At 44.7% G+C, this 15,926-nt stretch overlaps 1 protein-coding gene across 1 annotated transcript in view; it reads left to right on the forward strand.

The window, feature by feature from the left end:
- Positions 1 to 9,590, forward strand: part of CCBE1 (collagen and calcium binding EGF domains 1) — a 275,787-nt gene extending 266,197 nt beyond the window's left edge. Inside the window, exons 8-11 of the mRNA XM_021672031.2 lie at positions 3,235 to 3,374; positions 3,472 to 3,507; positions 4,889 to 4,924; positions 7,322 to 9,590. Of these exons, the coding sequence (XP_021527706.1) occupies positions 3,235 to 3,374; positions 3,472 to 3,507; positions 4,889 to 4,924; positions 7,322 to 7,555 (446 nt within the window). The 3' untranslated portion in view covers positions 7,556 to 9,590. The remainder of the gene's footprint in view (positions 1 to 3,234; positions 3,375 to 3,471; positions 3,508 to 4,888; positions 4,925 to 7,321) is intronic.
- The last annotated feature ends 6,336 nt before the right edge of the window (positions 9,591 to 15,926 follow it).

Raw genomic sequence — 15,926 nt, forward strand, 5'->3', positions numbered from 1 at the left:
GATGGTTGTTTAACTCGGTTAATTTTGTGTCAGTACTGTGTCATTACAGGCCTCTGAAAAGAATTTTAAAACACAACCCCTCAACATCTACAGAGATGGGCAGGTCACATAGGTACATAGATGGAGCTGGGCAGGAGCAGCTGGAAGCATGGGCAGTGAATCAAACCAGAGAGCATTCACCCCGTACAGCCGCAGCCCCTACTGACAGCTCCAGTTGGTTGTGCTGATGATGGAATTGGGGTTTTCGTGCTTTCTGTTTCAAACCAGAGCCAGAAACCCAGATTTTTATATGAAATCTCCCAATTTTTATTCATTTTCATTTATTTATTTTTGAGATGGAGTCTCACTCTGTTGCCCAGGCTGGAGCCACAGTGGCACAATCTCGGCTCACTGCAACCTTCACCTACCGGGTTCAGGAGATTCTCCTGCCTTGGCCTCCCAAGCAGCTGGGACTACAGGCACACACCACCATGCCCAGCTAATTTTTGTATTTTTAGTAGAGACAGGGTTTCACCACATTGGCCAGGCTGGTCTCAAACTCCTGACATCAAGTGATCTGCCCACCTCGGCCTCTCAAAGCGCTGGGATTACAGGCATGAGCCACTGCACCTGGCCCCTATTTGTAAATGTTACGAATGCTCAGAAGAAAATGGTATACATAAACAGAAAACACATGTGCAGTGTGTGAATGTATATAAACACATATTATAGATATGCTGCCAGCATGTGCAGTGAAGTAAGCAGTTAATTCTTACTTTCAGAGGCCTGTGTCCACACAGCGCTGAGACTATACCGAGTTTAAGAACAAGTCATCTGTTTTTGTGCCTGTCTGAGGATAGTTGTTTGTATGACGGGGGAGCTGTTAAGACGTTTTTGGAGATAGGTGATCTGTGGGGATAGAGACAAGGCAGGAGAGAAGAGTAGTCTGAGCTGGGTCATGTGCTGTGGCGTGGCTTATTCAGGGAGGATGGGGACTATGGGGTGACGAGGAAGGAGGCAATAGTGGGGAAAAAGCTTGGCCAGAAAGACAAGAATGAACAAGGACACTACGCTGAGGAGTTTGAGTTTTATTCTTTATGAAGAGGGGAGCTACTATAGGGTTTTCTTTTTCTCCCTGAACTCCAGTTACACTCATGTTAGACGGTTCAGTATTATCTCGCCTCTTTTGGATGCTTCATTTTATTTTCCTCTTTGTGATTCACTTTGAGTAACTATTGACTGACTTTTTCACTGATTCTTTGCTTAGCTGTGAGCAGTCTGCTGATGAGCCTATATTGTTTTCCTCTATGATACTATATTTTTTATTTCTGTTTGACTTTTTTCCTTTAATTTCCATCTCACCCAGTGCCTTGAACACTCATCTGTTGAGACAAGCTGTTTATCATTTCCACCAGCACCTTTCACATACTGTTATTTTAAAGCCCCATAGCTCATCATTCCAACATCTGGGTCTCCTCTGAGAATTGTTCTGCTGATTGTTCTATCACTTGACAATGTGATTTTTGGCTTCCCCCCCCTTTTTTTTTTAAAGATGGAGTCTCACTCTGTCACTCAGGCTGGAGTGTGGTAGTGCGATCTCAGTTCAATACAACTTCCGCCTCCTGGGTTCAAGTATTTCTCCTGCCTCAGCCTCCTGAGTAGCTGGGATTATAGGCACCCACTACTGCACCTGGCTAATTTTTGTATTTTTCGTAGAGATGGGGTTTCACCATGTTGGCCAGGCTGCACTCAAACTCCTGACCTCAGATGATTCACCCACTCAGCCTCCCACAGTGTTGGGATTACAGACATGAGCCACCACGCCAGCCCTTTTTTCTATGTGCCTGAAAATTTTGGATTGAATGCCAGACATCATTTGCAGAGAAACAGTAGAGACAGGTACGTAGTTATCACTCCTGGAGAGGGGTGCCCTCTTCTTTGGTCAGGCCACTGCCATGGGAAGCTGAGTCAGTCCAATGAATAACTGAACTGGGTTTTGGCTTTATCATCACTATATTTACTTTGTGTTCCACAGTCTTCAAATAATTCCTCCAGTGGTAGGATGCTATTGCCTTATGCTTAGTGGAGGCCTAGGTTGCAGTGGATTTTTCTCAGTGTTTATACTCTTTAGGTTTCAGCGGCCCCTACACACACACCTGTGCCACAGATGGGTTCTCTCCACACACTTGCCCTTCCCCCAGTGGTAGACTGCTATGACTTACTCCACGCTAGAGTTGTGGGGCAAGGGGACTTTTTCATTTCTTCTGCTCCAGTTGGAATCCTAAGCATGCCCTATGCTTCTGGGCCTTGGGGTGAGATCATCTTCCCTAGAGCCCCCAACTCATCCCCGAGCATGCCTTGTATCTGTGGCAAATCTTGGCCAGAAGAACATTTCCTACCCCTCACTAAGAAGTAATGGATATTTCTCTGGGGCCTGCAAGAGAGAGTGAGTTTGCTGACCTACCCAGTGCCTTGAGACATTTGCACCGAAAGGGCGAAAGTAGGTGGGTTACATAAGACTGGTTTTTGATATGTCATCGCTATAGAAATGTCAAAAATGGGCAAAGGGCAAACAAGACTGGTGTAGGGCAGAGAGACTAGCAATGAGGCAAGAGTGAAAGCAAATATAAGGAAGGCCTCACAGATTTGTTTTTGTACTTAATATGTGCAGAGTACTGTACTCAGTGGTGTGTGTGTATCTGGAATCTCATTTAATAGAACTACTCTATAAGAGGATTTTCATTAGCCCAGATGAGATAAGAAACTAAGGCTCAGATAGCTCAGGCAACCTGTGAAAGATTCAAACCCAAGTCTCCCGGATGCTCAAACCTGTCCTCTTAACTGCTCTCCGGCCACAATAACCACTTCGCCGCTGTGGTAGTCACTATTCTGCTGTGATCCAGGAAACAGAGAGGAGCAGACAGCTGTGAGATGTGAAAGAGGTGAAATGCACAGGAGTTGGCCACTAATTCAAACAGGAGGCTGTAGAAATAGGGAAACACAGAGGAAGACTCTCCAGTTATTTTACTTGAGTGGATGGGTGACTGGTGGTGCGTGAAAAGAGAGGAAGATGGGGAAGCCACTTTTCATCGAATCGAGTTTAAAATGCCCGTGGGACATCCCGATGCAGATGTCAGAAGGCAAAGGCAGAGAGAGAGCAAACAGAAATGGCTGCAGGGGCCCTGGACTCTTGTTAGCCAGGGCCCTTTGTCCTTCTTGTGTGCTGTGAGCTAATGAGGTGTTCTTTGATTACAGGCTCACCGGGACCAAAGGGAAGCCCAGGCTTCCCCGGTATGCCAGGCCCTCCTGGGCAGCCCGGCCCTCGGGGCTCAATGGGACCCATGGGACCATCTCCTGATCTGTCCCACATTAAACAAGGCCGAAGGGGCCCTGTGGTCAGTATCTTATCAGAGATCCGCTTCCTGTGTGGGGAAAGTGTGTTTTTGTCTCATGCTTTTGCCTTTGGTTAAGCCAGATCCTTTTGTATTGTAGGGTCCACCAGGTGCACCAGGAAGGGATGGTTCTAAGGTAAGTCTTAGGAGTGGTCCTCACAAGCTAAAGGTCTCCCCCTTTCAGTTTTTTTTTTTTTTTTCAGACGGAGTCTTGCTCTGTTGCCCAGGCTGGAGTACAGTGGTGTAATCTCAGCTCATTACAACCTCTGCCTCCCCAGTTCAAGCAATTCTCCCTGCCTCAGCCTCTTGAGGAGCTGAGATTACAGGTGCCTGCCACCACACCCAGCTAATTTTTTTATGTTTAGTAGAGACAGGGTTTCGTCATGTTGGTCAGGCTGGTCTAGAACTCCTGACCTCAGGTGATCTGCCCACCTCAGCCTCCCAAAATGCTAGGATTGCTAGGATTGAGCCACCGTGCCCAGCCTCAGATTTTTTTTTTTTTTTTTTTTTGAGACAGGGTCTGGCTCTGTCGTCCAGTTTGGAGTGCAGTGGCACAATCCCAGCTCACTGCAACCTCCGCCTCCCGAGCTCAAGCCGAGTTCTCTTGTCTCAGCCTCCCAAGTAGCTGGGAACATAGGCACGTGCCATCACTCCCGGATAACTTTTGGATTTTTTAGTAGAAACGGGATTTTGCCATGTTACCCAGGCTGGCCTCAAACTCCTGAGCTCAGGTGATCTGCCCATCTTGGCCTCCCGAAGTGCTGGGATTACAGGCATGAGCCACTGCTCCCAGCCTGAGGGTCTCTCACTTTCTGCCTCTTGCACTAGCATCTGGGAAAGCTCAACAGACACTGTTTACCATTCCCATTTTGCATTCAGCAAAACTGAGACACAGATACCAGATACAACTTTTTCCCCAAAGCTGGTAACAAAATCTGAGTAGCCATTTTCTTAAATTGCAAAATCATCCCAGAAGACAAAAACAACCACCACAACCGCTCATAGGAAAAATGACCCTGATACATTTTAAATAAGCCTGTGCATTGTGACAGTCACATGTGTTTTTCTCTTTAACCAGTGTTGCTTCACAGGATAGTTTTGTGCGTGTTTCCATTTCTGAGAGATTTTCAAGTCAGGAACAGGAGACACTCCATTCTTTTGCAAGTGGGTAGTTCCCCTTTGAGAGCTGCATGCTCTTTTTTGCCTCACAAAGAAGTCAGTGTGAGTTACTTCAGAAAGTTTGTTACTCCACATGCTGCTGGGAAATAGGAACGTTCCTCTTGCCAGGAAGGTTTGAAAATATATGGGCTCGAGGGAAATCAGAATGAGAGACACTTAACCCAAGCATCCTGTTCGAATAAGTGGTCCCATGAGTCCAGCTCAGTTTTACATATGGTTTCTATAGAAAATATTTGTGGTTTGGTGCAGTGAAGTGGTTATGGTGGGTGTATAAATAGAGACCATTGCTGTGGCAGCCACGTGCTCTAGAAAGCTAACCCTGGCCTTTCTGTTTTTAGGGGGAGAGAGGAGCGCCTGGGCCCAGAGGGTCTCCAGTAAGTAGCACACTCTGTCCTGCTTCCCCAGGGGAACGGTCTCAGGGATGCAGCTCTATAGGTTGGACTAGTAGCAAAAGCCCGCCCCTTCCTAAAGCCACTCAGCCCACCTGAATAGAACTCTGTGGTTAGGAAGAGAGTCATAGAAACCTTAAGCTGCTAGTTTGGATTTATTTTTCAAATTTGTTTTCTGTTGTAGTTTTTTCTTTTATCATGGCTAATTTTTTTTTTTTTTTTTTTTTTGAGAGGGAGTCTCACTCTGTCACCCAGGCTGGAGTGCAATGGGGCGATCTCGGCTTACTGCAACCTCCGCCTCCCAGGTTCAAGCAATTCTCCTGCCTCAGCCTCCCAAGTAGCTGGGATTACAAGTGTGTGCCACCATGCCCAGCTAATTTTTGTATTTTTTGTTTGTTTTTTTGTTGTTGTGTTTGTTTTTAGAGATGAGGTTTCACCATCTTGGCCAGGCTGGTCTTGAACTCCTGACCTTGTGATCCATCTGCCTCAGTGTCCCAGAGTGCTGGGATTACAGGCGTGAGCCACTGCACCTGGCCTAATTTTTGTATTTTTAGTAGAGACGGGGTTTCACTATCTTGGCCAGGCTGGTCTCAAACTCCTGACCTTGTGATTCACCTGCCTCGGCCTCCCAAAGTGCTGGGATTACAGGTGTGAGTCTCAGCCATCATGGCTAATCTTCATTTGAAATGTCTTCTTTTAAAGCTCAAAACCCTACTATACCATTAGTCTCTTTCCAAGCATTATCATAAAACATTTGAAAGGTCTAGGAAAGAAACCTATGGATTTAAATTATAACTGCTGAGTTGAGAATTTAGCCACTGCTACAACTCTAGCAGGTCAGGTGGCCATCTCCTCTAAAAAGTGCAGAAACATGCAGGGCTGTTAAGGACCTGATAAGAAATTAGCTGCATATATGCATGTATCTGGGTCAAAATGAGAATTAGTAGTATTCAAAAGCATAGCAAATTCAAACCATTTCACTGCTTCTGAAGAAGTCAGAATCATTTCTGAAATCTAACAGCTGTGGCCACAGAGGTGGGAGTTGTGGGTTCCATCTCAACTCTTCTACCTGCTAGCTTTCTGACCATGGGCACATCACTGAGGGTCTCTGGGCATTCATTTCCCCACCTGTGTGGTGGCGCTAGTGAATCTGATCTGCCATACCTCAAGTGGTTATTGTGAGGGTCAAATGATATCAAACTACTGTGCCTCTCTTCGTGCTTTACAGCGTAAGCTCTGCTTCCACAGGGCTAGCTGCTGCTGCAGCGGTTGTGAGAAGTGATAACGATTTTACTACAAGCATCTGACAACCCAGAACACGTGTATTTATGCATTTCTTTTTTACCATGCCCCACACAGGACTATATGAAATTAAGGCTTCATAAATACTATATGATGATATACGATACTCAATACTTAGAAAAACTAGGACGCTTTTGTTTGGACCTTTCCTAGTCAATGGGGAGCTGACGTCTTTATAGCATCCTCCCAACTTCATTTAGTTTGTGCTTATAGTCAGCCATCTTTTAAACATCTAATAATTTCATTTTTTAAAAATAACAGCATTTTTTTTGAGACAGGGTCTCACTCTGTCACCCGGGCTGGAGTGCAATGGTGCAATCTTGGCTCACTGCAGCCTCGACCTCCCAGACTCAGGCAATCCTCCCACCTCAGCCTCCCAAGTAGCTGGGACTACAGGTGCCTGCCACCATGCCTGGCTAAATTTTTTTATTGTAGAGCCAGGGTTTCACCATGTTGCCCAGTCTCAAGTTATCCATCCGCCTCAGCCTCCCAAAGTGCTAGGATTACAGGTGTGAGCTACCACACCTGGCCCAGATAACATTTTTGAATACATATTATGCTCAATGCCCTTTACATGCATTTACTTACTTAAATTCTCACTTATGGACCCTATAAAACCCTATAAAGTTGGGACTATTATTATCCCCATTTTACAGATGGGGAAACTGAACCACAGGAAATTAAGACCGCACAGCTAGTAAGTGGCAGAGATGAAATTCAAACCCAACAGAACCCCAGTCTCTTAACCACTGCTCCGCTGCCTTCATAAGCATCTTCCAGACTGCTTTGGAAAGTAAACTAGAAGAGTTATTTTTATATTCTTTCTTCTACTGGATTTGATAAAGCCTAGAGTTAGGAGGGAGGAGAGGTGAATACATCACCAAAGCTCATCTGCGAAATGAGAGAATTAGAAGACGATGTGGAGGACCCCCAGGCTCCTGTAGCAGTCCTCACATTGACTCCATTTGGGGCACAGAGTTATTGAGAAAGTAGTTGCCAGCAAGCATGGGGACTAGCAAGTCATGGAGCCCCGAAGGCCATTGCTATCTGTCTCTACATTGATTCCTCCCATGTACACAGGGACCGCCTGGTTCTTTCGACTTCCTGCTACTTATGCTGGCTGACATCCGCAATGACATCACCGAGCTGCAGGAAAAGGTGTTCCCGCATCGGACTCACTCTTCAGCAGAGGAGTTCCCATTACCTCAGGAATTTCCCAGCTACCCAGAAGCCATGGACCTGGGCTCTGGAGATGACCACCCAAGAAGAATTGAGACAAGAGACTTGAGAGCCCCCAGAGACTTCTATCCATAGCACACCCAGCACCGTCATGCCAAAGGAAGGGAAAGATCATTTCACCTGCAGTTAAACCCTCTAAAGAGAAAACTCACCACTGGAGACCTAGAAAACATATGTTTTTCTCTTCTCTTCTCCTGACTTCTTTCTACTCCTACTCCTCTTCTTCCAAATATACTATATTCAGAGTCCCCTCCTAGGCCTGCAGACACGAGAGAGTGAACGACTGATTTACGTACTTCTCGCTAAGAGCGTGTTGGGGTGGTTTGCAGTGTAATTTTTCTTTTACATCCTACTTTTTCAGGAACTTTGGATTTCAGTACTCTCACTGTGTTTTAAATCATAAATTTTTCAAGTTAAATTTGGCAGAATATCAAAAAGGGGGAAAATGGCAAAGTGAGCTCTAAGAAAATGTGAGGCTGCTTTTAAGATATATGTTCAGAATAGATCGTAACTCCTCTAGTATCAAAATTAGGGCTCTTCAATTAAAAAGGGGTGAGAGGACAGATTTGTAGTTGTACTTTGGTGTAGAATTCTTTTTCTTGTCCTTCTAGTAGACTTTAAATATTTTATCCCCTTATCTGACCTTGTTTCCCAAATTAAAGAGAGGAGAGAATTGAGTGGAGTTTAGAGAAGATAGAAAATAATTACAGTGATATATTTACTGTTACATAGATTGCTACCTTCTAAACTTCAAATATGGTGCTTAAGGTTTTATGTCATCCTTATCTGTAAGTATTCTATTTAGGTAAGAAAATTAAACCCTCTTTTCAACAAAGTGAAATGCCCTGATTCACATTAAAACAATGGGCCCTGGTTTGCTAAAGTATTTTTAAGCTGTTTAATCAAGAATGAAGCTTGCTCTATAAATCACAGATAATTTGTTCAATAAAGTGGCTGACCTTAGAGGTGCAGAATTCCTGGTGCTGAGCAGGTGCCCAGAAGGTGCCATTCAGTGCCATGATCCAGGCTGAAGCAATGTACAGTGGGGTTCAAGGCTACAAGGAGGTTGCTGGCTTTGGCTGACCTCACTAACGCCGTCAGCAGTGGTAGGTAAATTTGTTCTCCTTGGATATTAGAAGTCCTTGTCTGGAGCCAATCAAGCTTGCTGACATGTGGAGAATGATACACTGTTGAAAGTTATCTTGGATGGAGAGGAAAAAACAAGTGGTTTTCCTTGTTTGCAAAAACTTCCTTCCTATTCCCGTTTTTCCTTAATTTTCTTTAATTTAGTCCAAGTTCCAGTTCTTGTAGGCCTTCTCCTTGGTTTCTTTTCCCCTGCAATGTGAGAAGCAGTTCAGAAAAGGTTCTATTTCTCAACCTCCCAGTGAGTTAGAGTGTTTTCTCAGAGCACCTCTGGGTCCGAAAGGGAAGCATGTACCTGCCAAGGTTTTCTGTGGATCCAGAAGCACCAGGAGCAAGAGACCAGAAGGATGGTCTGCTCCTTTGTAACCTTGTCGAGGGGCCTCCTGTTTCCAGTGAGCAGCTCATAGGTTACTCACATTCCACTTTCTCATTGGACACACAGAATGGCTATTTATCTACCTTTGCGGGAGACTTTCACTCTTACATTGAGCTTCACAAATGATCGTTCTCATATTCACTCATGTTGGACTATCCCATCCTGCCATGTCCTTTCCCATTTCTTTTTGGCCTCCACCTTTTAGGCCACATCATTTAGCTCCATTACTATGAAAGCTTGCTTCAAGAAAATCCCTCTTGTGTTCAAATGCCGCCTTTCTGTGTTCTCCCTTAAGAATGATAGGAGACTGGGTGAGGTGGCTCACGCCTGTAATCCCGGCACTTTGGTAAACCAAAGCGGGCGGATCATGAGGTCAGGAGTTGGAGACCATCCTGGCTAACATGGTGAAAACCCATCTCTACTAAAAATACAAAAAAATTAGCCGGGCATAGTAGCACGCACCTGAAGTCCCAGCTACTGGTGAGGCTAAGGCAGGAGAATCGCTCGAGACTAGGAGGTGGAGGTTGCAGTGAGCCAAGATCGTGCCACTGCACTCCAGCCTGGGCAACAGAGCGAGACTCTGTCTCAGAAAAGAAAAAAAAACTGATAGGAAGGGGCTTTGCAAATCTCTAGTGGCAAGAGTCTTCCTTCCCTTCTCCCTACCATGTTGGAAATGCAGGACTTGTGTCAGTCAGCGGGTGGCTGAGTCTTTGATGAACACTTTGCTCCTCTATTTCTTATTTATGCAAAATCCCTGCTGACCACTAACGTTTTTAAAGTGAAAGCAAACACATTCTTAGTGCTCTTTTCCTAGCATCTTCCTCCTTCTCTCCACAAAATTCAACACATGTCAGAGGGCCACGCCAACCACGGGTTTATGAAGACAGGAACCGAACAGCTGTTGATTCCCATCTGGAATATATTTAATGTTTGCCTGCTTGTGGAGCATGGTATTTAAAGGGTGTGGATGAATGAATGTTTAAAAAAAAACTATGCACAGGCTGTATGAGAGATGGCTAGGTCCATCTTTGATTATTTTTCAATGAGGAATTTTAATACCTTTTCTTTGTCAGTGAACTGTATTTAGAAATATGATCTTTATTGTCAAGTGCTCAAAAAATGCAACCAAACAGCATGTTTGGCCATAGGCTAGAATAATATATTAAGAGAATTAATGGAAAGTAGTCATATCTGGATTTCATGAAACTATTCCAGATAATATTCTCCAGCAAAACTTATAGTAACCTGTATTTTATAAAGTCAATCTGCTGGACCAAGTTAATCTAGAAAATAATTTTTAATCCTCAGATTTTCAAAACCTTTACTACTGCAAGCTGATATGTACTTTTTATGCCCAAATTATATTTTTCAAAGACAGGACATTATAAGGCAGCATTATTTCAATTGTATCTTTTAGCTGTGGATAGAAAAAACTTTACTGTCTAAATAGGACTTCTGCTCAAAACCTAACGGGAAAGCCATTTCTGGGGTAAAATTTGCTACAGCTCTAGGTCATTTCATGTTTATAGTGAAAAAGGAGATCTTTGTACACCTCCTCAACCTGTTAGTAGAAATGTTGACTTTGGTTTTTGCACCCTCATCACTAGGACCTCGTAAGTTCTTGGTAAGCAATGGGAATAAGAATATGCTATTGAAAATAGTACATGGCACCGGGCACCGTGGCTCATGCCTGTAATCCCAGCACTTTGGGAGGTGAGCAGATCACGAGGTCAGGAGATCGAGACCATACTGATCAATATGGTGAAACCCTGTCTCAACTAAAATACAAAAAGAAAAAAATCTGGGCATGGTGCCATGTTCCTGTAGCCCCAGCTACTCAGGAGGCTGAGGCAGGGGAATCACTTGAACCTGGGAGGCAGAGGTTGCAGTGAGCCAAGATCATGCCACTGCACCCCAGCCTGGTGACAGAACGAGACACCATCTCAAAAAAAAAAAAAAAGGAAATAGCACATGGAGGGCATGCATTTTAGTTTAGAAAAATCCCCCTCCCACTCCCCAGTTCCAGAGGAAGAAATTATAAGCTATACTGTGCCAGAAGGAAGTGGGGCTGCAGAGACAATGGTGCCTTTTCTCGCCTTCTGAGTTAATGTCCAACACCTGCCGTAGGATTCCTTGACCAAACGAAGTCATTTCTACTGTATAAACTCAGACAGGTGTGCCATAGCCAAACATAGGTCAATAATAAATGTTCATTGGTTTTGGAAGGAAAGAGAGGGGAGTATTACCCCACCAAATACCAGTGAAGAGCACCCTGGCTTTGGTCATCTGTCCAAGGTTTATAATTACTGTGGGCCTGGTGAGCCCTGCTCCCAGGTAAGCAAGGGAAGGCTTCTCCAGAGCAGGCATCGCTGCGGGTTTTCAGGCAGCAACTCCCCCATTAGATTTTGGGTGTTACTCCCCACCGTCTCTCCCCACACCTCAGCCTGTCCCTCAGAAACAACCACAGCAGCCTCATTCAGCAGACTTAACATCTTTCAGATAACCTTCCTGAAAAGGAAAGTAATTGCATGAATCCAGGCCAAACAACGAATAGAATAGAGCCATCCAAAGTCCTTAATAATGAGTTCAGGGAAGTAGATGCATTTTTTCCTGGCACAGTCAATATGTCTATCTCATAACAAATCAAAAAATTATTTTCCATTTGGAAAACCAAACACCATGACTATAATTGTTAAGGTGTACAATCATGAACTTCACATCCTCCTCCAACAAATGTTACTGCTTTAGGGAAATTATAGAAAAGGACCCTTTTGTCCCCCAGGAGATCAAAGCAAGTCCCCTTAGGAATTTGATGTGTGCCATGGGTCTGTTTTTCTTTCACGGTGACTAGTCATGTTCTGCAGTGGCTCTGTTGTTCATTGTTTGTAATAGGTCCATATCACAGTCAAGCTAGCATTCAAACAATTATGGGCATGATACTATGAAGTACTTTTTATATGATTGTATGTGCTTAATAACAAAGTTATTTTTCTTACACGGCTGTACTGTGTTTTGTCCTGACACCCAGTTTTGTGAAGCAGGTCATCTTTTTACCCAACAGACAAGGAGATGGATTAGTACATTTCTCTTGAGAGCTGAAATCTAGAATCCGGGTCAGCCACCTCTGGGGTCTGGATGTGGTGAAAGCATTTGAATCTGAGTCAAGGTCTGAAGGCCCAGGTACCACTGAGTGTGGGTACCCTACAGTCTCCCTATCTGAGATTCCCAGGGTGGGATTTTCAAACCAAGAACCCTCTAGATGCTCATTGGAGCTGCCTTAGGAGCTGACAAACGAGAGGCCTGTGAAGACTGAGTGCTCCTTGCTCCCAGCACTGCACTCACAGTGACTCAGTGTTCAACTGGTTTCCTGTTTTGGATCAGAATTCCACGTAGTATTTCCTTTGGTGGATGCAGTGGCTCATGCCTCTAGTCTTAGCTACTCAAGACGCTGGAGCAGGAGGATCCCTTGAGCCCAGGAGTTCAAGGCCAGTCTGGGCAACATAGCAAGACCCTATCCCTAAAAAAATTTAAAAAATAAAAAAAGTTTTATTAAATGTTGCACTTTCCCCTAGAAGGGCAGAAACCCCAGGAACCAGTCTGCGTTTTTTTGAATAAAGTGAACTTAAAAAAAAAATTTCCTTTTAGGGTGGAGGAAAGCTAACTATTTTAAAAATAAAGTTGGAAGGAAGAACTCTCATGAGTTGGTTGCTGAAGTCCTCTATGTAAAGATAAGAGAAGGGGAATTTTTGTCAATTGGGCCATATGGGAAGTGGAGTACTATGGTAAAATGGGAGCTTATCTCTAAAGGATTTTAGCCATCCTTAGCGGGGTGCATTTAGCGTCCTGAAATTAACCTATATTTATACATCTCACTTCGTTTAGTAAATATTTGAGTGCCTATTGCAATCTGGGCACTGTGCTATGCACTGCAGACACAATTGGGAGCAAAAGCATCTTAAGCCCTGTCCTGCTGGGGATTTTTGGCAACAAAGACAAGGATCCTTCCAGACAAAATAAATTAATCACATAAATATGCTATTACAAACCACGATAAGCTACAAAATATTGGGTGCTACGAGAGCCAATAAGGGTTCATGCCAAGGGAGCCCGCCCTTGGCTCTGCAATGCACCCCCTTCCAGAGCCACACACTCAAAGCAGCCAACAGCATTCACACCAGCCGCACAGGACCTCATGGCCCTCCCAGCCTTTCCCAGACAGCAGCTCTGCAAAGGCTCTGGGTGACACAGCAGATTATGGAAATCTGGGAGACCACTTCATATATAATGTTTCCAGCCCTCTGAATTTCATGCACCAAAAGCTCGTTGCATGCTTCCAGTCCTCGTGGCCTCTTGACGTCCCACTGTGCAGACTGGAACATCACGTGTTCCAGTCTTGATTCCCAGCAAAATTTGAGGCTTCTTTCTTCTCAACCAGGACACTGCAGTTTTGAAAAAGCTCACGATGCTGTTGAAGCCCAAAACTGTGAAACACCCCAGCTCAGCTCCCCATGCAAAATTCCACAGCCTTGTTCATGTCTAGATGCAGGTTGTGGGATGGCCAGATGGGAAGTGGCACTCAGCCCCTGGGTGGTCCACAAGGAAAAGGCAACTCTGCCAAGATGTGTGGGTGATGGCAGTTGGATCGTACGATCTGGGGAACTAGTTGAGGGCTGGATGAGTTTCTTAGGCTGCCAAAACAGTGCCACAAACTGGGTGGCTTGAAACAATAGAAGTGTATTGTCTTACAGTTCTGGAAGCTGGAAGTCTGAAATCAGCATGTCGGCAGGGCTGGTAGCTGCTGAAGGCTCTTGGGAGCAGTCATCTTATCTCTGTGTCATTTCTGGTGCATTCCTCACCTCCAGTATCACATGGTGTTCTACCCTCCTGCCTCTGTAGCTTCACTTGGTAGGCTCCAGCATTCTCCACCCTAAGTCTTCTGTGTGCCTATTTTCTCTTCTTAAAAAGATGCTACTAGTAGCCAGGCACTGTGGCTCACACGGGTAATCCCAGCATTTTGGAAGGCTGAGGTGGGCAGATCACTTGAGGTCAAAAGTTCAAGACCAGCCTGGCCAACATAGTGAAACCCTGTCTCTACTAAAAATATAAAAGTTAGCCAGGCGTGGTGGTGCATGCCTGTAATCCCAGCAGAAGGCTGAGACACAAGAATTGCTTGAACCCAGGAGGCAGACGTTGCAGTGAGCTGAGATTGTACCACTGCACTCCAGCCTGGGCAACAGAGCAAGACTCCTTCTCAAAAAAAATAAATGTGGCTTAATGAAATCTGACTCATCTCAGTTTAATTACATCTGCAAAGATGATTTCCAAATAAGGTCACATTCTGAGGCTCCCATAGATAAGAATTTTGGGAGGACACGTCAACCCAGTATAAGAAGGAAATTTTCTCCCTATTTGTTGACTGTTATCCTGCTTGTTTCCTTTAATAGCATTTTTTTCCAGCTTGAAATTCTTAGTCACTTCTTTCAACAAAAATGTATTGAAGGTGGGGTACAGTGTTGAATGGTACAGAGTCCCTGCACTTGTGGAGCATATCTTCTGGTCCAGGAAAACAAACAGAAATGTATCTATCTGTCATGGTTCTCGAGAAACACCATCAAGAGATAGGGATTTATTTTAAGAATTTGGCTCAGCCAGCGCAGTGGCTCACGCCTATAATCCCAGCACTTTGGGAGGCCGAGGTGGGTGGATCATCTGAGGTCAGGAGTTCGAGACCAGTCTGATCAATATGATGAAACCCCATCTCTACTAAAAATACAAATATTAGCCGGGTGTGGTAGCATGTGCCTGTAATTCCAGCTACGCGGGAGGCTGAGAGAGGAGAATCACTTGAACCCGGGAGGCGGAGGTTGCAGTGAGCTGAGATTGCGCCAATACGTTCCAGCCTGGGCAACAAGAGTAAAACTCCATCTCAAAGAAACAACAACAAAAAAAGAAATTGGCTCATGAAGTGTAGATCTGGAAGTCTAAAATCTGCCAGGCTGGCAGGTAATGCTGCAGTTGGAGTCCACAGGCTTTCTGCTAGAAGAATTCCTCCTTGCTTGAAAGGTCAGTCTTTTTCTATTAAGGCCCTTAGCTGATTGGATGAGCCCCACCTACATTATGGAGGGTAATGTGCTTTACTCAGTCTACTAATACATATGTTACTTTCATCTTAAAAGCACATTCATAGAAACATCTAGAATGTTTGACCAAATATCTGGGTGATGTGGCCCAGCCAAATTGACAGTAAAATGAACCATCACACTATATATCAGTGCTAAGTGCTGTGGGGAAAAGTTCGTAGGGTAGAGGAGTGAAGAGGAGGGTGGGAGTGTGTCCATGAGGTGGAGTGTTCCGGAAACATGGTGTCTTCCGGAAAGGTGGTGTTTGAGCAGAGGCCTGAACAAAGGGGGAAGTGAGCCCTGTAGGTGAAAGTGATCCACACAGAGGTTATATAGCCAGACCCCGAGGCAGACCTGCTTGGTGTGCTCAAAGAGTAGCAATGGGGCCACCGATGTTGCCAGAACAGAATAAGCAAGGGAAAGCGGGGTAGGAGATGCCTTGCAGAGGCAGGCAGGGGCAAGGTAGAGCCTTAAGGCCCTGCAGAAGGACTTTGCATTTCCTAGTGGGCCCATAGAGAGTTGCTGAAGGGAAAAGAATAGAAGTAGGGAAATGCATTAGGAAACTGTTGAAGCAGTGTGCAGTCAGGTGCCACATCATGACATTTTAGTCAATGGAAGACCACATTTACAACGGTAGACCCATAAGATTATAAGGGAACTGAAAATTTTGCTTCATCTAATGATATGATAGCCATTACATAGCACAATTACTTTATTTTTAAATAAAATTAGTGTAACCTACATGTACAGTGATTACAAAATCTACCGTAGCATAGCGATGTCCCAGGCCTTCACATTCACTCACCAC

The sequence above is a fragment of the Aotus nancymaae genome, unplaced genomic scaffold (genome assembly GCF_030222135.1).
Source record: "Aotus nancymaae isolate 86718 unplaced genomic scaffold, 86718_ANA_hifiasm-v0.15.2.pri h1tg000020l, whole genome shotgun sequence".
NCBI lineage: Eukaryota > Metazoa > Chordata > Mammalia > Primates > Aotidae > Aotus > Aotus nancymaae.